A 23,738-nucleotide genomic window follows, 5' to 3' on the forward strand; every position below is an offset into this window, starting at 1 on the left:
ATGGTTAGTATGGATCTTGAGTTACATCAAATGGATGTAAAGACTGCTTTCCTCAATGGAGAATTAGATGAAGAAATATATATGGAACAACCTGCTGGTTTCATAGTGAAAAGCCAAGAAGAAAATGTATATCGACTTTTGGGATCGATATACGGCCTTAAGCAGTCATCGAGACAATAATATATACGTTTTCATAATGTCATAATGGCATATGATTTTTCAATGATAGATGAGGATCATTGTATATATATCAAAAGATCCAAAGATCAATTTGTGATCATATCATTATATGTTGATGATATACTAATTGCCGGAAGCAATATGGAACTTGTCAATACTGTCAAGAGTTGGTTGTCTTCCAACTTTGAATTGAAGGATATGGGATTGTAAACCCATAGACACTCCTATTGCAAAAGGTGAAGGATTGAGTCATATACTGTGTCCAAGGACTCCACAAGAGAAGGAACAAACGAAATATGTTCCTTATGCTAGTGCTGTTGGGAGCTTGATGTACGCTATGATGTGTACAGGATCTGACATATGTTTTGCAGTTGGAATGGTGAGCAGATACCAATCCAATCTAGGTCAAGCACGTTAAAAAGCCGTTAAATGAATACTAAGGTATCTAAAGGGGACTACTGATTATACGTTGAGTTATTATGGAAATGATCTGCAACTCAAAGGCTATTCTGATGCTGATTGGAGATGAGATTTAGATGAAAGAAAATCTACCTCTGGTTTTGTTTTCTTACCGAATAATGGCACCATATGTTGGAGCAGTAAGAAACAAAAGTGTATAGCCTTGTCTACGATGGAAACTAAGTTCGTGGCATTATCAGTAGCAATAAAAGAAGATGTTTGGCTTAAGAGATTATTGGATCATTTAAATGTTATTTGAAGTGATGCAGATTCATTGTTGGTTAACTGTGATAGCCAAGCAGCAAAAGCGTACACCAAAGATCCAAAATATCATGGCAAGACCAAACATATAGATACCAAGTATAATTTTGTCAAGAATATGATTGCACGAAAAGATGTGAACTTACAGTACATGTTACGCATAGAATGGTAGCAGATCCTATGACAAAGCCAAAACCTAGAGATGTGTTTTATGGCCATGTAAAATCTCTAGGATTGCGTAGAATCTGATGTACTAGATTGTAATTTCCCTGAAGTGTTCACATTTGATGAATTTGTGTTTTTCATCATTAATGCCTATAAATCTTTGTTTGATCTTTATGCATCTTAATGCTCAATGCATTACTTTAAGTTGAGAAAGTATGTCGGACAGATATAAGATTAGCCCACTCACACGGGTAATCGCCTCTATTTACTGTGTGATAAATAGAGATGAGACTGTTTTTAAGCTTATTATCTAGGTGATAATCGAGAGCTCAAGCTTAAAATACGTATGTCGCCTTAACTGGGTGTTAAGATGATGACATAATACTTACTATGTCCGAAAGTAAAATTCCCCACATATTTTACTTTATCTGTCTATGATGCCAGATGTGAGTTCTGATGAATTTTGTGAATGAGTAGATACGTGAACTCAAGTTAGACATTGGGTATGTCTGAACTATCATCTGTACGGTATTGAAAGGTATAGATATACGCTTCATGGAAAAGGAGTTAATACCGTAATACGTATTTCATACTACGTATGCATGAAACGACCAATAAGAGCGGCAAAAGTTTAATCTCAACTTTTATGTCGTGTGAGACTCTTGAGGAAAAGAGTTCCTCAATTCTTAGTTCCCTCATGACTCTTACTTATTCTCAAGATTTCTATTTAATGTTTACTATCTTAGGATGTTGCCAATGGTCATGAGTTGATTCGATCTAATGGGACATTTTTAGAAAAGCAAGCTAAACTGAAATTGAGAGTTTGAAGGGAAGAGGAAGATCGATTTTGGAGAATCACATTATAGTTTTGTATTCACCGATTAACCAATTATGACTGTCTTTGGGATAATCATAATTATGAATACAATATATATATATATATATATATATATATATATCATTGTTTAAAAGAGATCAAGAGAGATATAAATGGGATCGATCGATCTAAGGTACTGCATACTAAATCTACTCGGAGTGTGATGCCCATTATGAGCTGCTATATATTCCTAACAGATGTATGGCAACGAGCTCTCAAAGTATGCTGGTCGCACGGATTATTCACCAGTATGAATGTTGAAGAGAGGTAAAGAAAATTATGTTCAGCCCACCATGTGCGAGTGGGAGATGATGGTTTTATATGAGATGGGCTTAAGGCCCGTCCGCCCATGTTGGGCCTAAAAGCCCAGCCCATAGGAATATGGCCCGTGGATGGAGGGTCGTATAAAAGGGAGGAGAGAGAGGGAGAACGCAACTCTTGGAAATAACGTACGTACGTCTCCCTCTCTTTCCAATGTTCTCTCTCTCATCCAAAAAGAACAGTAAGCAAAAAGAGGCGACGCCGTCTTCCCTTCAAGCGAATTGTCGTCATCGGATCGAACATGACCAATTTCTCTTCCTCACTTCAGCATTGGTGTTTAATCTGTGGCTAACAAGGTACGCTTGAATCTGTGGTGTGCTTTAGGATCGGTGATACGTGTTTTTCCCGGGCTTCGTCTTCCGCACTCTTTTAGGGGTTCGATTTAGTGTCGAATCCGGTTTTTGGGGATCCATTAATCCCAACAATGCGATTGAATAGTATTTGCTTTGTGGTTTCTAGATTGGAAAGAACAAACAAATCAAAATCTTAAATTGATTTTCGAGCTAAATACATACTTGATGGGTTTTATTTTTTCCCTTTTAGAGTAAGACGTAAATTGTTCTCTTCATGTTAGATGCAAGAAAAAATATATAATTTTTTTTTGAAGTAAACTGATATATTAAAGTCTTGATCCATGAATTGCTAATTTTCCTAAAATGGCAAAGGCTAATTTGGTCGATCAACTTAGCTTCTGTCAAGCAAAAAAAAGGGGGTCCGGATATAACCTATCACGACCCCAACTCTATCTCCAGGGTCTTGAGCGGTAGGGGTTATTTTTGCGTTGTCCCAGACTTGTTGCCATCTCGGTTCTTTTTGTCTTATTATTATGCATATGCAGAAACGTGAACAAAAAACTCCCCACACAAATAACAACCAGAAGACTGGGACATACTTCACACATAACGTTCTCGTTTATATTATAACAGTACTTTTACAAGTCCTTTCTCTACGAGCCATCCTTTTTTTTTTTTGCATCACATTACAAGTTTCCACATAAGCCGAGGGAATTCCTATCTCCTCTAGTGTGACCGCAGCTCCCAAAATTAACGTGAGAAATCCATGTCTACAAGACTGAAAGGTGAGGGAGTGAGTCTTGGGAACTCAGTAAGTAAAATTCCTAATACTCTACTAGGAAAGAATCTTATCATCAAAACCTAGCAAGGACAACACTCGCAAACGATATTGACGACAGATTAATAGCGAACTTATTGCTACATCTCAACTTTATACAGATGTCCATCACATCGTGCTTCAATGCATGCTTACCTTCGGCTTAATAATAAACACATCAACATATCATGCTTATGTATAATCAGTACTCATGCAAACTCATTTATCGTCGTCTTGGCTCGACTAGGCCCTCCTAGCTCGACCAGGACTTTCAGCTTCTTGTTGGGCTTCCTGGCTCGATTAGGGCATCTCGGCTCGACCGAGATTTCTCAAGGCTAGCTTCCCAAGGCTTTCACGTTCAAGACCCAGGCATCTTGGCTCAACCGAGATATCCCATTCAATGAACGAGGCATCGTCACCAAAGTTGTGTGGCGACAGACTCTTTTTCCTCTTTAAGTGATGCATATACCGATTCTTATCTTTTCTCTTAGACGGCATATATATGGTCCAAAGGCATGCTCATCTATTAGTGTGTGCCATGAGTTCTCGTACTACATTGATAAAGATGTCGAGAACAAACCTTGGTCTTTGACTTGAACCGATCACTTAGCATCGATCCTTGCACCAGACAAGGCTTGGAAACGACACGCCTCAATACCGATCCAAGACCTTGAGGCTTAGGTACACCTTGCTTTGGTGAAGATCTTAAGCTTGATGAACCTCGGTTCTAAACCGATGTGAGCACACTTGTTCCGTGATTTAATGCCAAGGGCAAAGTCTTGGCATAGAATTGACACCAATTCGAACTATAGAATCGGCATGCTTTAGTGCTTTACCAAGACCCCGTGGATTTGAGCGATCCTCGTACCAATCAAGGCATAGAATTGACACGCCTTAATGTTGATTTAGGACCTTGCGGTCTTGGGTGATCCCTGTACCAAGCAAGACTTGGACCATACACCCTATTTATGCCGAACCACGGCCTTATGGCTTGGGCGACTTTGCCTTGTGATGAATTCAACCTGAATGAACCTCGATTGCATTTCGACACAAACGACTCAAGCACACGACCACGCACAATCGCAAGCAAAAATTAAACAGACGATATCACATATTAACCATAGCTTAACGCATGAGCACTTAGCTAGTCTCAACAATGAGATCTACCTTCTTAGAGGAGAAAGAGGAACCTTACTTACCTTGGTGAACCTCAAGAACTAGCTTCAATAGCTTGATGAGTAGGTGGTGTGTGGCGGAGAGAAAGGAAGAGGAGGAGGAAGGTAGGCGTAATTGGCAAGGGGGCTTAGAATAATGGGAATAAATGGGAGCCTCTTCTATTTATAGGTACCAAACTCATCATTACTCATTTAAGTGGCCCAATCACGTTTCTTAAAGTGGCATGGCTGTGACCTTGAGGTGGCAAGCCTAGGTCACAAGGTGGCACACCTATTTGGAAAGGTGACACACATAATTTTATAAGGTGGAGATCTAATGGTTTAGTGCAATTATTCGAAGGTTTGTTTGTATCCTTTTTATTGGGCCACATGAGCACTTAGGTCATTATTAAGGGACAAGTCATTATGGATAGGTGACACCCTAACAAGATAAGGTAACACCAAGGCTATAAGATAGCCATAATTTGTTCCAAGGTGTCTTTTTTTTTTTTTTTTTATTGGGATATTTGGCTTAGATTCTTTGCTTAATCTCCAAGGTGAATCCTTGGTAATCATGGCCAAATCTAAAAGGATTTAGGTGAAATGGTATGTCACCCTCTTTCATGAAGAAGTTAGGGTGTTCTAGAGATTTCTATTTTGTCTATTTCCTAGCAACATGGCAACCATGGAGAAAAAGGCCATTGGAAATGTAATCGGGACTGGGTAAGGGCTTTTTGTGTACATCCCCTAACGACCATTTCAACACACCTGAGGTTTGTGGCTAAACTTCCCTCGGTGTAATTATCGTAGGCAAAGTTTGTCCTTCTTGGCTAGATTGGTGGCCTAGAGCATGAGCTTAATGACTGGCCCTTAGATCGACTTTGACCGATCAAATCGGATCCTGGATTAGCCATAGGCTTCATCCAAACCAACTCCCTATTATCATGTGGCCGTTCGAGATTGGTTAGATTCGTGCCTGACACATGGTCGTATCGAGTCGAATCATGGTTGTCCACGATCGGTGCATGACCGAGTAGAATCACCTACAACCGAAACATGATCATTTGGAATGATTCATGATTGTCAATTGATCTGTGATGGGTGTGGCCATTCCTCTAATCAACCCTGACGATCGGATAGTCATCCATTGACTGAACTGCTTGGGTCCATGATCGTGGTCATGGGATTGGTCCACGACCGTTCCTTTAATCGATCCATGATCATTACATGGCCAAATTTTGGAACGATCCATGACCTATCCTTGCCATTGGCACACTAGATTCACAGCCATTTCTCGTAGGTCAAAAATCGAGATGTTATGACTCTCCTCCCCTAAAAGAGATTTTGTCCCCGAAATTTTAAAACATACCTAATTCTTGGAATAGGCACGGGAACCTGCACTTCATGGTCTCATCACTTTCCTATGTTACTTCCTTCATTCTGTGGTGTTGACATAGGACCTTTACTAAGGGAATGACCTTAATCATATCACTTGCTCTCTTTGATTGACGATCCACACCTACGACCATCTGTTGTCTATTTTGATCTCTTCAAAGTTTAGTACACATGCTGGATCGGGCTCATACTTTCTCAACATAGATATATGAAATACATCATATATTTAAGCAAGTTTCGGTAGTAACGCCAACCGATAGGCCAAATTCACAATTCTTTCTAGGATTTCAAATGGTCCTATGTACCTAGGGCTTAGTCCAAAACGGAATATGCCTTTCAATGGTGATACTTTGAGGAAAACATGATCACATACTTGAAATTCTAAGAATTTTCATCGTCTATCTATATAACCTTTTACTTTCCCCAACAATTCTAAGTCTATCTTTACATACTTGCACAGTGTCTACCGTAGGTTGGACTAACTCTGGACCAGTGACTTTCTTTTCCCCATCCTCGTTCTAGCAGACTGAAGTTCTACAAACTTGACCATATGGTGCCTCAAATAGAACAATGCCCAATGCTCTTATGGTAACTGTTGTTATAAGCAAATTCAACAAGATGTACGCTTGTCCCAATTTCCTTGGAAGTCAATCGCACAAGCTCTTAACATATCTTCCAACATTTGGATGGTCTTCTTTTTTTTTTTTTTTTTGGCCATTCGTCTACAGGCAAAGCCTAAAATTTCTATAGCACTCCCAACTTGATCACAGTTCCGCTGTGCACTCTGATTATTATACTTATTATTATGATGTCAAAATCATACATAGCCAACACGATTAGGTCTATTGCTTTCTCTTATTACATAGAACAACCCTATACTCTCTGCATCCTACAATGGACAATACTTCATTCCATGGTCTTGAAATTGCTCGCTTCCTCTTGAGTGAGTGCGTATACTCTTCCTTGAGCTGGAGGGCAAATATCTTGCGGTGGGACTCCATTTTGTGGTGTTGTCTGCAGCTATTGCAACATCATTATTTGTTGTTGATGTGGACAGTCTTTTATCTTGTGGCCTTGCTAGCCACAACCATAGCAAGCTCTTGTTTGAGCTAAACAAGGAGCATTACTGTGTCATTTCTCGCAACTGCGGCATATCTCATTTGGAGTAGAAATTAGTCTCAGTTTATTATTTTTCTTGTAGGGATGTTCTCCTTCCGATATTGACCTCTTGTCACAATGCTGATTGACTTGAGAGGCTGGAGAATAAGACCTTCCCTAGTAAGTTGTCAAGGGAGCTCGCTCTAGCAAATCTTTCTCTACAAGTTGGGCTCGTTTATATAGCTTGTTGTAGTCCTTGAGGTTTAGCGGCACCAGTTGGCTCCAATGTCCAGCTTTAGGCTATCTTAGAATCTTTTTGCTCGATCCACTGGATCTTTGATAAGTCTGGAAGCATACCTTGACAGCTTAATAAATTTTGCCTCATATTGATCAACAATCATATTCCTTTGCTAAAGTTGTAGAAATTCGGTCATTTTCTTGTCACGAGTGCACTCAAAAAAATATTTTCCATTGAAAGCCTAGACGAAGGCATCCTAAGTTATGGGAGTATTTTCAAGAAATATTCTCCCTTTTAACGTATCCCACCAGTGACTAGCATTGCCCTGTAACCGGTATACCGCCAATGTCACTTTGTCTTCATTTGAGCACCTCAAGAATGCAAATATCTTGTCTATTTCTTTGATCCAAGATTTAGCCTCCTCAGGATTTCCTATCCCGGCGAATCTCGAGGGCCGTAACTTCAAGAATTGCTCGACCAATCCCTGCATAGGACGGTCACCATTGCTATTCCTATTACCGGATGTAGAGGTATTAGCGGAAGCAGAGGCTAGTTGTTGTTGAGCCAACTGCTCCATCAAACTTCCAATGGTCATTAATGCTTGCAGAATTCCGTCTAGTCAGGGGTCCTCTTTTGATTTTCCTTTCGAAGTCACTTGATCCCGAGCACTCATGTTGTCTACTAACAAGACAACTATAGGAATCTTAGGGATATTTTCTCTGCAAGCACAAGAAAAGATTAGTAGTTCCGATTTATTGTTAGGAAAATCTATCAAATAAGACAATCGCATACATTAAATGTTTTTCCAAACTAACTATCCCATAGCTCCCAACACACCTTATCATTCCAGGTAATAACCTTGCTCTAATACCAAAAATTGTCATGACCCTAGCTCCATCTCCAAGGTCTTGAGTGAGGGTTTATTTTCGCGACGTCCTAGGCTTGGCGTCATCCTGATTCTTATTGTCTTATTATCATGCACATGTGAAAATGTGAACAAACAACTCCCCACACAAACAACAGCTGGAAGACTAGGACATACAACACACATAACGTTCTTGTTTATATTATAATAGTACTTTACAAGCCCTTTCTCTACGAGCCATATTTTCTTTTTGCATCACATTACAAGTTTTCACATAGGCTAGGGGAATTCCTATCTCCTCTAGCATGATTGCAGCTCCCAAAATTAACGTGAAACCTCCATGCCTACAAGATCGAAAGGTGAAGGAATGAGTCTTGGGAGCTCAATAAGTAAAATTCCTAATTCTCTACTAGGAAAAAATCTCATCATCAAAGCCTAATAGATACAACACTCACAAACAATATCAATAACAGATCAATAGCGAACTTATTGCTACATCTCAACTTTATGTAGATGTCCATCACATCATGCTTCAATGTATGCTTACCTTCGGCTTAACAATGAACACATCAATATATCATGCTTATGCATAATTGGTACTCATGCAAACTCATTTATCATTGTCTTGGCTCGACCAGGCCCTTGCGGCTTGATAAGGGCTTCCAGCTTCTTGCTGGACTTCCTAGCTCAATTAGGGCATCTTGGCTCGACTGAGGCTTCTCGGGGCTAGCTTCCCGAGACTTCTGGGTTCAAGACCCAAGTATTTTGGCTCAACTAGGGCATTCCAATTCAACCGAGGCATACTATTCAATGAATGAGGCATTGCCACCAACGCTATGTGGCGACGGACGCTTTTTCCTCTTTAAGTGAACACATATATGCATCATATAAGCCGGTCTTATCTTTCCTCTTAGTCGACACATATATGGCCCAAAAGCATGCTCATCCATTCGTGTGTGCCATGAGTTCTCGTACTACATTGATAAAGATGTTGGGAACAAATCTTGGCCCGTGACTTGAACCAATCACTTAGTGCCAATCCTCGCATCGGACAATGCCAATCCAAGACCTTGAGGCTTGGGTACACATTGCTTTGGTAAAGATCCTAAGCTTGACGAATCTTGGTTTCGAACTGATGTGAATACACTGTTCCGTGAATGACCCTCGGCTCGTGGTTTGATTCAATGCCAAGCGCAAAGTCTCCGCACCAATTCGAACTATAGAATCGGCATGCTTTAGTGCCTTACCAAGATCCCGTGGATTTGGACGATCCCTGTACCAATCAATGCATAGAATCAACATGTCTCAATGTTGATTTAGAATCTCGTGGCCTTGGATGATCCCTACACCAAGTGAGACTTGGACCTGACACCCTATTCATGTTAAACCACGGCCTTATGGCTTGGGTGACTTTGCCTTGTGATGAACTCAACCTGAATAAACCTCGGTTGCATCCCAGATGCAAACAAATCAAGCACATGGCCACGCACAATTGCAAGCAAAAATAAAACAAAATATATCACATATTACCCACGGCTTAACATGTGAGCACTTAGCTAGTCTCGATAATAGGATCTACCTTCTTAGAGGGGAAAGATGAACCTTACTTACCTTGGCAAACCTCAAGAACTAGCTTAGATAGCTTGATGAGTTGGTGGCGTGAGGTTGAGAGAAATGAAGAGGAGGGGGGCAGGTGTGATTGGCAAGAGGGCTTAGAATAATGGGAATGAATCGGAGCATCTCTTATTTATAGGCACCAAGCTCATCATTACTCATCCAAGTGGCCCAATCACATTTCTTAAAGTGGCATGGCTATAACCTTGAGATGGCAAGCCTAGGTCGCAAGGTGGCACACCTAATTTTATAAGGTGGAGATCTAATGGTTTAGTGCAATTATTTGAAGGTTTGTCTGTCTCCTTTTTATTGGGCCACATGAGCATTTAGGTCATTATAAAGGGACAAGTCATAATGGATATGTGGCACCCTAAGAGATAAGGTAATGCCAAGGCTATAGGATGGCTATAATTTGCTCCAAGGTGTCTTATTTTTATTGAGACATTTGGCCTAGATTCTTTGCTTAATCTCCAAGGTGAATCATTCATAATCATGGCCAAATCTAGAAAGATCTAGGTGAAATGGTGAGTCACCCTCATTCATGAAGAAGCTAGAGTGTTATAGAGATTTCTATTTTGTCAATTTCCAAGCAACATGGCAACCATGGAAAAAAAATGCCATTGGAAATGCAACCGGGACCAGGCAATGGCTTTTTGTGTACATCCCCTTATGACCATTCTGACACACCCAAGGTTCGTGGCTAAACTTCTCTTAGTGTGGTTGTCGTAGGCAAAGTTTACCCTTTTTGGCTAGATTGGTGGCCTAGGGCATGGGCTTAATGACCGGCCCTTAGATCGACTCCGGCTATGTTTGGTCGTCCGAATTTCTAACCCATTCCCTTGTGATAGAAATCTTGAATAGGATATGATATGAAATATTGAGATTTTTCTATATCCTATCATCATCATGTTTACATTTTTTTCCTAATCGTAATATTAAAGATGGTGAAAATCTCCATAACACTATATATTTACATCATATCATATACATTTTTTAAATATAAACGGCATATTATTGTAAATAAACCTAATAATTTATAAATGAAGATGGTGAAAATCTCCATAACACTATTCCTTAATTTATTTTTATTTTTTTTTTAATTTTATTTTTCCTCTTTTTAAAATTATTTTATTAATTATTTCTTTTTTTCCCTTTCATCATTCTTTAATAAAATTTTATCAATTAGTAAATAGTATTAACATACCTAAAATACAAAAATACCTAAAATATATATAATAAATATAAATATATAATTTGTAGATTGAATGTTTATTATAAGATAAAATTAAAGTTGAATATATAAATTAAAATAAAATTAAAAAATAAATTTTTAATTTTTAATTTCTTATTAGAATTCAAATATTATTTATATTGAAATATAATTTTCATTTTGTTAATTTAAGAAATTTTTTATTCGAGAAAAATAATTTTCATATTATAAACATTAAATTTATCTACCTTTATCCCATCTCTTTCATGGGATAATTTTATCCGGCTTATATCTCCTTATATCTGATTTTATCATATCCTAAACAAGTACCAATCGTAGCCTTATTAGACTCTTTTACTTCTTCCTTTCCAATTTCAAAAATTAGTTTAAATCAAATCAAAATTTCCCTTTCGAACCAAATGGTAAGGACCTTGGCGCTGGGAGAGCCCCAGTATGGGTCCGATGGTGCTCGCATTCAGATTAGTCGGAGCCAAAGCCTTCGGATACCGGGTGGTGATAGACCCGTAAAAAAAAAAAAAAAAAATGGCTTACGCTCCACTCTACCCGGCTAACTCCCTCCTACGACAACAGAGCCCGTCGTCGAATCTCTCTCCGACACGCTCTCCCACTCTCTCTCTCTCTCTCTCTCTCTAGCTCGAAGCTCGCTCGCATGGCGAAGGAGGAGGAGGAGCAGCAGCAGCAGCTCGACCACCACCTCTCCCGCTCCGACTTCCCTCCCGCCTTCGTCTTCGGCGTCGCCACCTCCGCTTACCAAGTACGCACTCTCTCTCTCTGTGATCGGAGCGCATCGGATCCGATCACGCGGTGATGCTGCATGGGAGCGCACTTCATCTCTGTTCTGTTTTTCCAGATCGAAGGAGCTTCCGGCGAGGGCGGTAGAGGCGCCAGCATCTGGGACGCCTTCTCTCACGTCGAAGGCAAGATGGCCTTTTCCTCTCTCTCTCTCTCTCTTTGAAATCCCGATCGCGCTTGCTTGCTCGTTTTCGCTCGCATGACTCCTTTTTTTTTGTGTTTTTTTTTTTTTTCTCAGGAAGAATCGTGGACGGGAGCAATGGGGATGTGGCCGTGGATCACTATCACCGCTACGAGGTTTTTTTTCGCTCTCTCGAGAACCCCGTTAAGAATCAAATGCTAAATGCTTCACGTTAATGTAGTTTGATAGATGAGCACTTTTTAGTTTCTCGTCAAAGCTTGTATATTTGGGTTCCTCCGTTCTTCAGTGCACGCGCATCGGCCTCTAATTTCATCACTATCTCTCGTTGCCGTTCTTCCTCGTCTGAAGGTCGTCCTGGGTCGTCGTCGTTTTTCTCTTTTTTTTTTTTTTTTTTTTTTTTTGCCTCTCCCTAAAAGTTCCTTTCTTTGATCTGATTACTGGTTATGCAGGAAGACATAGATCTTATAGCGAAGCTTGGGTTTGATGCTTATCGATTCTCCATATCGTGGTCCCGCATATACCCTGGTATGCTGCAGATTAATTATGACTTTTTATAGAAAGCAAGTATCTTTACTGAAATTAAAGGAGATGGGTGCTTCAAGGTTGAGCTAATTTGTTTTGTTCATACGGAATTGCTCGCTCATCGAGTGTTTGTGTACCAATGAGCATGAGATCACATCCTCTTCATGTGCCGTGTTGTGCTGGAAATTGGGCTGGTTGTATTAAGTGGGTGAAAATGGAGTGCAGTAACTAGGTGTTGAAGATGATCTATGGTTACAATAAGCTGTTGAAGTTCTCTCTCTGATACTGATTTTTCCACTTAGAATTGCAAAGAACTAAATAGATGTCGAACTTGTTCTCTGTTTCTGTATACTGTCATTTAGTAGCCTGATGTGGGGCTGAGTGCAGGTGGGGTCCATGTTTTGGTTTCTGCTTAGATATGCAGACAACTTAGCAGATATCGAACTTGTTCTCTATCTCTGTATGCTCTAGTTTATTGGGCTGATGGGGGTTGAGTGCAGGTGGGGTCCATGTTTTGGTGGCAACATGACTAGATGCCCACACCCTTCCATTGTCAAATGATCTTCTAGGACATTGGCGGATGATAGAAAACCCCATACCATCTAGATTTAGTTATTTGATTCCCAGGCTCCGCCTCATGGAATTGGAACTCTATGATTGTATTCTCGGATGACTCCTCTCTCCTTGAACTTTTAAAGTAAAGAAATTCTTAATGTCATTCAAAACAAGAAAAAAAGAATCTTAATTGACATTAGTAAACATACAAAATCGAGAGATCTTCCCTGGTGAGGCCTATTTTTGGTGATAACATCTTCATCCTTCATCATGTTTTATCAGCATAGTTAATTTAAGATGGCAGTGCATGATATAAGTATTTTGAAACCACAGGAAAGGTTAACTATTATTCGTAACTAATTTCTTTCTGGTTTAGTTAGGAAAAACTTTGTAATTTTTTGAGCTGCTAGGTTAAAGGGGGAATTCCCTATCAGCAGCAATTCATCTGGTTATTTTTCTTCTCACACTAGATTTCCCATCTTGTTGCCACAGGTTTGAATGTTGTGCCCATGTCTAAGAACAACACATTTTGCTCGCTGTAGCTTTTTTTTTTGAATTTTTTTTTTCAATTTCAATTTTATTTTGACTACCATTCTAAAAGTTTGAAATGAAGTACTTTTTACTCTACATTGCTTTTTTAAAAGTCAATTACCTCTTAAACTTTGATTTTTCTCAAGTCATCATATAAACTTTGCAGATTTATGTCTTGCTTTGCATGAGTGTTGTGAAATTCCAAAGTGCCAATTCAGTTAAACTTCTTTTCTTCATACAATAGCAGGTACCTAACTACATTTCGGGGCACAAAGTGTCAGATGTTTCAATTAGCTATAGGACTTTTGAAATGGTTTTTGATATGGTTGTATGAGCATAAATTTAAGTAAATTATTTGTTTACCCCTTCAGGAGGGGATGGAAATAGTAACTAATATTCATTTAATGATCTCCAGTGAATAATGTACTGTTAATCTAGGTGTTGGTAATCCAGTCTTCTATTCACATAAGATTAGTTGTGGTTCTTTTTAGAATTCTCCCCTGCCATTTTTTGCCTGCTCATCATTAACAAATTATCATTGAGGACTACAAACTAAGGAGAGGAAAATGTACTAGGATATATTAGATGAATGCAGGACAAGTAGTCTAAGTTGAATGGTAGGTATCTACTTTTATTTGATGTCATAATTTGGACTGAAATTTGCAATTAGCCCTAAAGTATTATGCATGTCTCATGGTACATGTAGCCATCCATTCAAGGATGGTAGATTGACAAAAAAAGTGTACTTGATAATCTGTGGTCAGGCCTTAATGCAAGTTCTGGAAGTGCATGGTATCATTCCCATAGTCACCCTATAAGAGTGGGAATCATAATAAATCGGCCTAAATGAATTTTTATCTCAGTGGAATTCAAAGAAAACATAATATTCTGCAAGATTAAAGATAAAATGAATTAACTGTAAATGTTTTGTTGTATTAAGATAATTTGAGACTGAAGATCCTATAAGGCCTAAATGAGTACACTGTAAATTTTTAGAAGGTAGGTTGAATTAAATAAGAACATTTATCTTAATATGAGAATTTAGAGAAATTACAGAGATTAAACTTGGAAAAAGTTAAACTGATGAGAGAAAAATGTTCTAGCCCTTATTCTTTTAGTTGTATCTTGTGGATATCCTTAACTTACTCCAACTTTTCTTGAGTATACACATCTCTACAGAATTATGCTAAATATTGCAAGTTCTTTTATTTTAGTTCCTTATACATAAAGTAGTTATATCTGTGGTGGCTTTTTGTTATCCTAACGGGGCTATATTCGGTGGCTAATCTACATTCTCAGATGGTTTGGGTTCTCAAATCAATATGGAAGGGATTACATTTTATAACAAACTTATTGATGCACTTCTTAAAAAAGGTACGTACTCATCTGTTTCGTCGGCTTTCTTTTGCTTCAAGGGAAGCCAACTGGGTATATGTCTTTCTCCCTTGTAGGTATCCAGCCATACGTGACATTGTATCATTGGGATCTTCCTTTGCATCTTCATGACTCAATGGGAGGGTGGTTAAGTAAGCAAATTGTGTAAGTTCTATTTCATTTTCTTGCTGGCAAAGATTCAGCTGTGGCTCCTTTGCAGAAGTATACATCAGTGTAACCAACAAGTTATTAGCTTTTAACTGTTCTGATTTGGTTTGATGATATTAAATTATGTTTTTGACTTTCATTCCTCTTTTTTAGTTTTCTTTACTGTTCATGAACCTTAACTAAGATGATTGAGTGGTCAGAATATATTTCAATGGGTTTAGCATGTAATTGTGTGCAATTTTTTAGATTATGTGAAGAAGGATGTGCTAGCAGTTTTAGTAATGTTGAACTATTGCAGGATGTGGTAGACATGTATTTGGTGGTGGTTAAATAATGTAAATTTGTCATCAAAGTTGCATAGATGGAGACTGGCTAGTAAATATGTCATCAAAGTTGCATAGCAACATGTAGGAAATGAAGAATTTTTCGGCACTCATGAAGATGAATCAACTTGAGGCACCTTCTGTACCATGACCGCTATTGATTAATGCTTTTTGGAGGACCTGTTTGATGGTTTTCTTAGGGGCTGCATGGTAATGTTTCTACTTTTTTTGTTCCAGAAATGTAAATAAAAAAGTGTTTCTGTTAGGAACAATTTTGACCAAAAAAATACGTTTGGTAAATTTGTTGGGAATAAAAATGAATAGAAACACGTTTGGTAAATTTTATTCTTTTTTTGTTTCTTTTAATTTTTTAATATTTTTATTTTATTTTTCATTTTTTCCTTTCTTTTTTATTTTTTCTTCTTTCGGCCGGTCCCCGGCCTCCGGCGACCGGCCGAGGCTCGCCGGCCCCCGCCGAGGCCGAGCCTCGCTGGGGCTGGTGACACTTGGCCTTGCCGGGCCGGCGACGCTCCGGCGAGGTCGCCGACCCTCGACGGCGTTGCCGGCGACCGCCAAAAAAAGAAGAAGAAAAGAGAAGAGAGAGAAGAAGAAGTTTTTTTGTTTCAATTTTGTTCCAGGAACAAAAAAAAAAAAAAGAACAGAAACGCAACCAAACGCGTTTCTATTCTTTTTTTCCCAGTTCAAAAAAAAAAAAAAATTGTTCAAAACAAGGAGTGTTTCCATGCAGGCCCTTAGTTTTCTTTATTTCCTTTCTTTTTCCTTTTTTTTTTTTTTTTTTTTTTTATTTTCATTTTATGTGGAAGGGGGATTGGTGAACTTAGCTATAATCATTTTGTTTGGCTTTGAGTTGCGTCTCTTGAGTATCAATTAATCTGTGTGACTAATATGTGGGATGAAGACAGTTTTATCCCACTAAATGAGAAAATTTTGAAAAAACTTTGCCTTAGGGATGGAATGAGTAGAAGGCTAGTTGAGCAAGAATTCCTTTTTTATTTTTTTTTATTTTTTATTTTCATTTTATGTGGAAGGGGGAGGATTGGTGAACTTAGCCATAATCATTTTGTTTGGCTTTGAGTTGCGTCTCTTGAGTATCAATCTGTGGGACTGTCTCTTGAGTATCAATTAATCTGTGTGACTAATATGTGGGATGAAGACAGTTTTATCCCACTAAATGAGAAAATTTTGAAAAAAACTTTGCCTTAGGGATGGAATGAGTAGAAGGCTAGTTGAACAAGAATTCCCATGCCTAATGTCTGCCTACATTCAGATCTCTCTCTGTACATGTCTGTCTCTCTCTCATGTGTCTGTTTCTGCATCCACCTTTCTGCTTAATTGAAATTTTTTGACTATTGTCTGGGATTTATGCTTATGTTTTGGTAGTTGCAGTCTCATTCTTCTAAGGTTTCCTTGTGTTCGCATTTGTGTTGGTGAGGTGAAAACTTGTCTGTGCTATATTGCTTTTACATGAGTAAAATGGTTCAGAAGAAGATATGAGTGCAACTTAATCCTAGAACTGTTTGAAAAATCTTTTGATGCGAGGAAGATAGTTACTGCAGTACATGCAATTCTCACCAAAGCTCTTTCGTATGATACTATTTAACTACTTAGCAATAGTGTAGAAACATTTTAGAAGTCTAACAACTAAGGTTTGTTCTTACTCAATGTGTGCAACAACCAGGCTCCATAATAATATGGCAATTCTCATCGTTTGAAGCTTGTGACTGGCTAAGATATCCCTTGGGAGCCGTCAGAAGCTCTGTGAATCCCATAATAAGTTCTTTGAGAAAAGCCCCAGACTTGCTTAGTTTTCCTGGAGATATCTTTGGTCTAAATATATGTCTGGTTCTCTTTCTTTCTGTTTCTATTTAACTGCAGGTTGAATGTGAGACTAAGTATCACGTTTATTATGATGTGCAAATATTAGTTCAAAGATAAGTGTGCATAAAGTGATTGATTCCTTTTTTTTTCCTTGTTTCTGCTGGACACCAAGAAATTGCTTTGCAACATATGCTGAAACATGCTTTGCAAATTTTGGCGATCGAGTAAAGAACTGGATTACGATCAATGAACCCCTCCAAACTGCAGTCAATGGGTATGGTATCGGCATATTTGCTCCTGGAAGGTGTGAATGTTCCGATACCGAACCATACTTGGTCACGCACCACCAGCTCTTGGCTCATGCTGCTGCTGTCTCAGTGTACAGGAAGAAATACAGGGTAGACACTTTCATATTATAGTTAATGTATGACTGTGTGCATTAATCTTAAAATGGTGGTGTCTGTTGCCATCATTAACTGGTTTACTGTTGATGCTGAGCTTTCTAGGTAATTGTTGGTACTTGGACACCCTGTTTGTGGAATTAGAGTTTGAAAGGGAAGGTGACAATTAGACATACTTTGACAAATCATTAAAACAGGGGATAAGAGAGATACTATTGTCTTCTAAATTACTTGAAGAAAGTTCTGTCCTACAATCCTACAATTCCACTCTTTACTGTGCCCATTATAATTCACTGCAGGACCAGCAAGGTGGGCAAATAGGATTGGTGGTGGACTGTGAATGGGCAGAGGCTTACTCGCAAAAGACTGAAGACAAAGATGCTGCAGCAAGGCGTCTCGATTTTCAGCTTGGCTGGTGATTCTTCTGACTATAATTTATCTATTAACGACAATGCCTGGCTTAATTTTTTAAATTTTGTCTACAAATTGACATCTTATTGATTAGCTTTATGTTGGAGAGGGGCCACTACTGTAGGTGTTGTGTAATTGGTTATATGGCTTTCTATTTTTCAGTTATATTCACAAACTTAGAGAAAAAGAAGATGAATCTTGTTTGATGAATATCTTTGACTTTTGGCACCATCCAGAATATATACCACTAAGCGTATTGAGATCATTTCAAGACATGTAATGCATTTGCATATGGGCCACATGAAACCGTCACCAACCTATCTGAAAACACGAATTGATCAATGGAAATGTGGTTCAGTATCTAAACATTATCCAGTCCTTTTATTAAGTGGGGGGACTAATTAATTTAAGACCAGGGGGTCAAAATCTGGTCTTAAATTAATTATAAACAAAAGACAATGAGGTAGCCTGGACACTCCTCTTCTCTTTCACTCCAGTGCCGAATGATTACTTTGTGCTTCTTCCATGATCACTTTAAGGCTCTTATCCTCAGTTTAGCATAAGAAAAAGTTCTTGCACAGGTACCTTGATCCTATATACTATGGAGACTATCCTAAAGTCATGCGTGAAATAGTTGGAGATCGGCTTCCTAAATTTTCAGAGGAAGAGATCGAGTTGCTCAGAAACTCGGTGGACTTTGTTGGTCTAAATCACTATACAACCAGATTTATAGCTCATACAAATGAAAGTCCTGAAGAAAGTGATTTCTACAAAGCTCAACAGATGGAGAGAATTGGTAATGTACAGATAAGTTTAGTTTATTTCTTCTTGTGAGTTGTGTTAAGATTAAGATACTATACTGAAACCTCTTAATTTCACAGAAAAATGGGAAGGAGGGGAAGCTATTGGTGAAAGGGTCTCTCTCTCTCTCTCTCTCTCTCTCTGTGTTTATGTTCAAGCATGTGCATATGTTTATGTTGGCTGAGTTACTCCTAGACAAGTTTGGAGTTGCTTTAGCTCTTAGGTATGCGCTCGATTGATTCACCAAAGCACACATGGAACTACTAACTGCCAAAAATTGAAAATCCGGAGCATCTGATGGGTGTTAGGAGGTAGTGGTCATTTCCTTTTGTCAGGGCTATCGGAATGAAGTTATGGTGTATGTGTAATCTGGTCTCTTTTTTTATCAAAATAATAAATAAAAAAAGGAAGAATTCACCTTCTTTGGGAGGAAGCTCTCTTAGATTGCTTTTCGACAAGCTTTCCTATGCACTGACCAGGATCTAAAGCTGACACATAGGTGAAGGGGAACCTTGGGAGAGAAGTCAAAGAGGTGCAGTGCCATTAGTTGCCAAAAGAATATTGGGTGGTTCTACTTTGCTAAAAGATGACCGTACCTTTGACTGTATAAAAGGATCTGGTGTTTCTCTTGCTATTGCATATTTTATGCCTTTCTTTTTTTGGGGTTTTTTTTTTTTTTTTTTTTTGGGGGAGTACACCGTGATTGGTATCATAAATACGTGTCCAAACATGCATGAATTCTTTAGGTTTGGTGGAATACGTCTCTATGATTGTTAGTATTAGGATTAATAGATCCATCATGGACCTGGTCTTAATTAATTTTTAATGTGTTAAGGATCTTGATGGTACGATTTGGTTCTTATTAATTTAGACTTCTCCTTAGGAAAAGAAATTAATCTTGACTAGTGGGAAAGGAAGGTTTTAGTTGCAAATTATAACTTGAGATGTAGTTTCATAAATCTCATTTTATTTTGTTAGCTAGCTCGGTAAATCAGTTGAAGAGTCACAATTGAGTGGCTCAGGCTTGTGGAGTTTCACCATGCCCTGTGTGGAGCTAAAGCTTGTGTTATAGTTATACTTGCACCTTTATTCAATATGTTTATGGAAATTTGATATTCCATGGATATGAATGATAATTTGATTAAAAATTGACCTTTGAATTTGTCTAGCAAGTCTTGGAAAATTACGTGCTTGTCCATATATTTGATGACATGGAACTCCCAGCTTAAGTGGATGAATCTAGAGCCATGAAATCCACTCCAAGGTTGAGATATTGTTTTGTTTTGACTTAGGGAAGTGAATTTAGTTAAGTTGATTTGGCCGGTCTTCATTTTAACTTATTTCCAAAATGAAACCAACCAGAATAACTAAACTAGGTTTATGTGATTTTTTAGAATAACTATTAAGTCACCAAACTAGATTTATGTGATTTTAAAATAACTATTACTAATATTAACTCACTTGCAAATCATTTGCCTTTCTAAAGTTATATTTACCTGAGCTGGTAAAGTTCCATATTTCCTGCTTTTGTATGAATGAAAGCCAATTGATAATTTGTATGCACACTAATACTTTCATTTTCAGGTCCAAATCTTTTTGCTTAGTCTGGTTTTACATTGCAACTTTTCCAAATCAATAGGTTTGGTTTTATTTGAAAATTTTTACTAACCAATCGAACAAACTGTCAGTGTCCTAATTCACTGTACCAAATGGAATTGCTTCAAAGAGGTTTCTGACTAGGTATGTGTAGTATTCTGTATATCTAGCCTTGATGTGATTAAAAGGTCTACAGATCGAGCTCGAACAACTTGGATCTAGAATATCTCCTTTATATTACATGAGATAATGCAATCAATACAATTACCTGTATGTGCATGGAGACACGGGTCATTTTTTTTTATTTTGTATTAAAAGTTTCTACATGTGGCAGGCAGCATCAGAATGGCTTTATGTTGTTCCATGGGGCATTCGAAAGGTTCTCAATTACATAGTGCAGAGATACAATAATCCCCCAATATATGTCACCGAGAATGGTATTGCTATAAGACTGGAGCTCCTCTTATTTGTTAATTTACATTCCTTTTCCTTAAATTGTGTTATCCCATTTTGCTTATTAACAGGATTTATCATGTTCTTACATGCTTGTAGTCTCCTTCCTTCGACCTTATAATTTAACTATTGGGTTTGGACTTCTAACCTTGTATGGAAGTCAACTTCCAATTCATCATGCCCACTAAATTTTGTGTAGCGTATGATTCCCTATTACTCAGTTCCACATGTAACTGGGTTCGAGTCCAGTTTGGATGTAGAAGAGGGTGTTAATATGTGTCATCCTTCAGTGCTTGTTTACTGGATTTGTCATTGTCTTGTTTAGTTTTTGGTTGGCCTTTCTTGCATTTTTTAATTATTGGAGGAGTATAATTCAGAGGCAATTGAATCTTCTTCTGGCTTGGTATCCATTTAGACTGTGTGAGAGGATAGACATGTTTCTGTAACTGGACATATTTGCATCCTAAGAGAGGTTCAGGCATTCTGAATTGCTAGTACCTTAATCTCTTTAATCACAAGAAACAGATGTCATTGAGATATCAAAATCTTAGTGGTTGATAATCCTAGAAAAGTTTCGAGCCTCCAATTTTGTTTCACATTCAGTGCTTTACTTTCAGAAGTTTCTTTGCATCTTTGGTTGCCATTTCAGGAATGGATGATGAAGACAATGACCTTTCACCTCTCCATGAGATGCTAGATGATAAACTGCGAACTACTTATTTTAAGAGATACCTGGCTGAAGTCGCTCAGGCAGTCAAGTAAGTCACTTTGCTCTTTAGTGTTGCACATTCATATAGCTAGAAAATTGTGAGGCTGTGTTGGTTAGCAATTGATGCAATGGGGTTGCATGTAGATGTCTTGACCAACCAGGAAAAGAGGAAAGCACAGGATAGAGAACTAATAACTGCTCATGATGATTTATCGGGTACATGAATGAATGTCCAGTTTTTGATGAGTAATTACACATTAGATATGTGAATTCTGTGAACTAGACAACAGTATCAACTTGGTATGCAGTTAGGGGTGTGCATGGTCCAGTCATTTCCCGACTTAGAACCGGGAACCGCCCGCTAAGGACCGGTTCCGAAAAATTGGAACTGGATCCATCCGTTTGTTGTATGGATCCAAACGGGAACCGGACTGCCGGTCCGATCCGGTTCCCGGGTAGCTCCATGGAACCGATCTTGACGCAAAACAATTTTGGTTTTCAACATAAAACAGTTGGGTCTATGAATTGGGAAGGAGAGGAGGAGGTCTATGGTCGGGTTTTCAACATGGAACGGTTGCGAAACAATTTAGCGCGGCTGTGGCGGGTGGTGGCTGACCCGAGGGGGCAAATAGTAGTGGCGGAGGAGCAACGGCGACGGCGTCGACGCTCGGGGAGGAATCGAAATGGCAATAGGATAAAGAGAGAGAGAACCGAAGACGAAGGGATGAGGAGATAAGATCTAATTTAAGGTTTCTTTTAGTAATTTTTTTTTTTTTAATATTAAAAAGGTTCCGGTCCGATCCGGGTGGGCGGATCCACCCATAGAACCGGAACCGGACCGCACCCACCGGTTCCGAAAAATTGGAACTAGGAACCGGACCAGTTCCCTCAAGAACCGCCGGTTCCGCCGGTTCCGAGTGATTCCAGTCCGGTTCCGGGTGGTTCGGGCGGTTCCCGGGTATTTTGCACACCCCTATATGCAGCAGTCATTCCCCTCACTTATTATGCTAGATATTTACCAAATCTATGTAGTTGCATCCCAGTTTTGATTCCTGGCGAAAATAAGAAAAATTTGTCCTCAGAACTGTGACATGCTTAATAGTTTGTGTTTCTTGCTGTCTTTATCCAGTTTGTTGTTGTGGATAGCTACTGCTTGTCTACGACTCCCAAAGTAATGGTAGTTAAAAAATAAAAAAATTTCTTGGATGTGTACTTGACAGGGATGGAGCGGATGTGAGAGGATATTTTGCATGGTCGCTTTTGGACAACTTTGAGTGGGCTCAAGGTTATACGAAACGCTTTGGGTTGATTTACGTGGACTACAAGAATGGGCTATCTCGTCACCCAAAGTCGTCTGCGTATTGGTTCCTGCGGTTTCTGAAAGGCGATGCTGGAAAGAGTGGGAAGGACGAGTAGTCGATTCTGTACTTTCTCCTTTTGCTCTATCATTCTAAAGCAATGTATTGGTAAGTAGAAAGAGATTCTCTGCTTTACATTGGTTGTCGGCAAGCTGACGTGTGTAAAGGCCTTTAAATACCGGGACCGCATCCCATACGGCCTGTTACCCCTATCATAGGGTTTTCAATAACATGATTAAAGGTCATCATGCCTATGGTACAAAATTTCACATGATTAAAGGTCATCATGCCTATGGTACAAAATTTCAAATGCCTCCCACTATTTTACTTTTAATAGCATCCCAGTTATACTTTGCATCTGTGAGCACATGCTCAGGATCACACGGAAAAGAAAGATGGTTAAAATCCCTCCTTATATTGCATTTGTCTTCTAACAGAGATGTAGTAAAAAGTCGTAAAACTATTGTTCGGACGGTACACACTTGAGTTACAGTCTTGACAATTACTTGATTAATTAATTAGGTCAATTTATTTTTAGAAAATGACTCGATGAAGAAATAAACAAAGATAGCCATTGGAGAGATGGTTATAAAACATAATCAAAGCTAAACAGATGATTGGTAAAGAATTGATGTTTAGGGGTGGCATCATCTCGAAGGGGGATTTAGCAGTTTATCAGAATTTCGCATTTGGAGAAAATTGTACGTTAGCTAAGTTACATTGAATGGGTGCTGTTGCCAACTATTTTTCGGGCCATAAAGTCATTTTGTTGTAGAGATGATAGACCACTAGGTA

General features: G+C 38.7%; 1 protein-coding gene across 3 annotated transcripts; it reads left to right on the plus strand.

The window, feature by feature from the left end:
- Positions 1-11,540: 11,540 nt before the first annotated feature.
- On the plus strand, positions 11,541-23,298 carry LOC104427078 (beta-glucosidase 42). 3 transcript variants are annotated; one of them, XM_039306191.1, is made up of 14 exons: positions 11,541-11,722; positions 11,819-11,885; positions 11,999-12,057; positions 12,352-12,427; positions 14,810-14,884; positions 14,962-15,049; positions 17,387-17,612; positions 17,915-18,030; positions 18,608-18,822; positions 18,908-18,942; positions 20,758-20,860; positions 21,526-21,634; positions 22,806-23,009; positions 23,052-23,212. In XM_039306191.1, the coding sequence occupies exons 1-13, from the start codon at positions 11,618-11,620 to the stop codon at positions 22,999-23,001; spliced, it is 1,470 nt and encodes a 489-aa protein (XP_039162125.1). In that variant the 5' UTR covers positions 11,541-11,617; the 3' UTR covers positions 23,002-23,009; positions 23,052-23,212. The 3 variants fall into 3 exon arrangements, 2 of the variants coding, with proteins under 2 accessions (XP_039162125.1, XP_010038524.2); XR_005548165.1 differs by adding an exon at positions 23,224-23,298 and having other exon boundaries at positions 11,542-11,722; positions 22,806-23,184; XM_010040222.3 differs by having other exon boundaries at positions 11,542-11,722; positions 22,806-23,212.
- Positions 23,299-23,738: the final 440 nt, after the last annotated feature.

This window comes from Eucalyptus grandis, chromosome 2, assembly GCF_016545825.1.
Source record: "Eucalyptus grandis isolate ANBG69807.140 chromosome 2, ASM1654582v1, whole genome shotgun sequence".
Taxonomy (NCBI): Eukaryota; Viridiplantae; Streptophyta; class Magnoliopsida; order Myrtales; family Myrtaceae; genus Eucalyptus; species Eucalyptus grandis.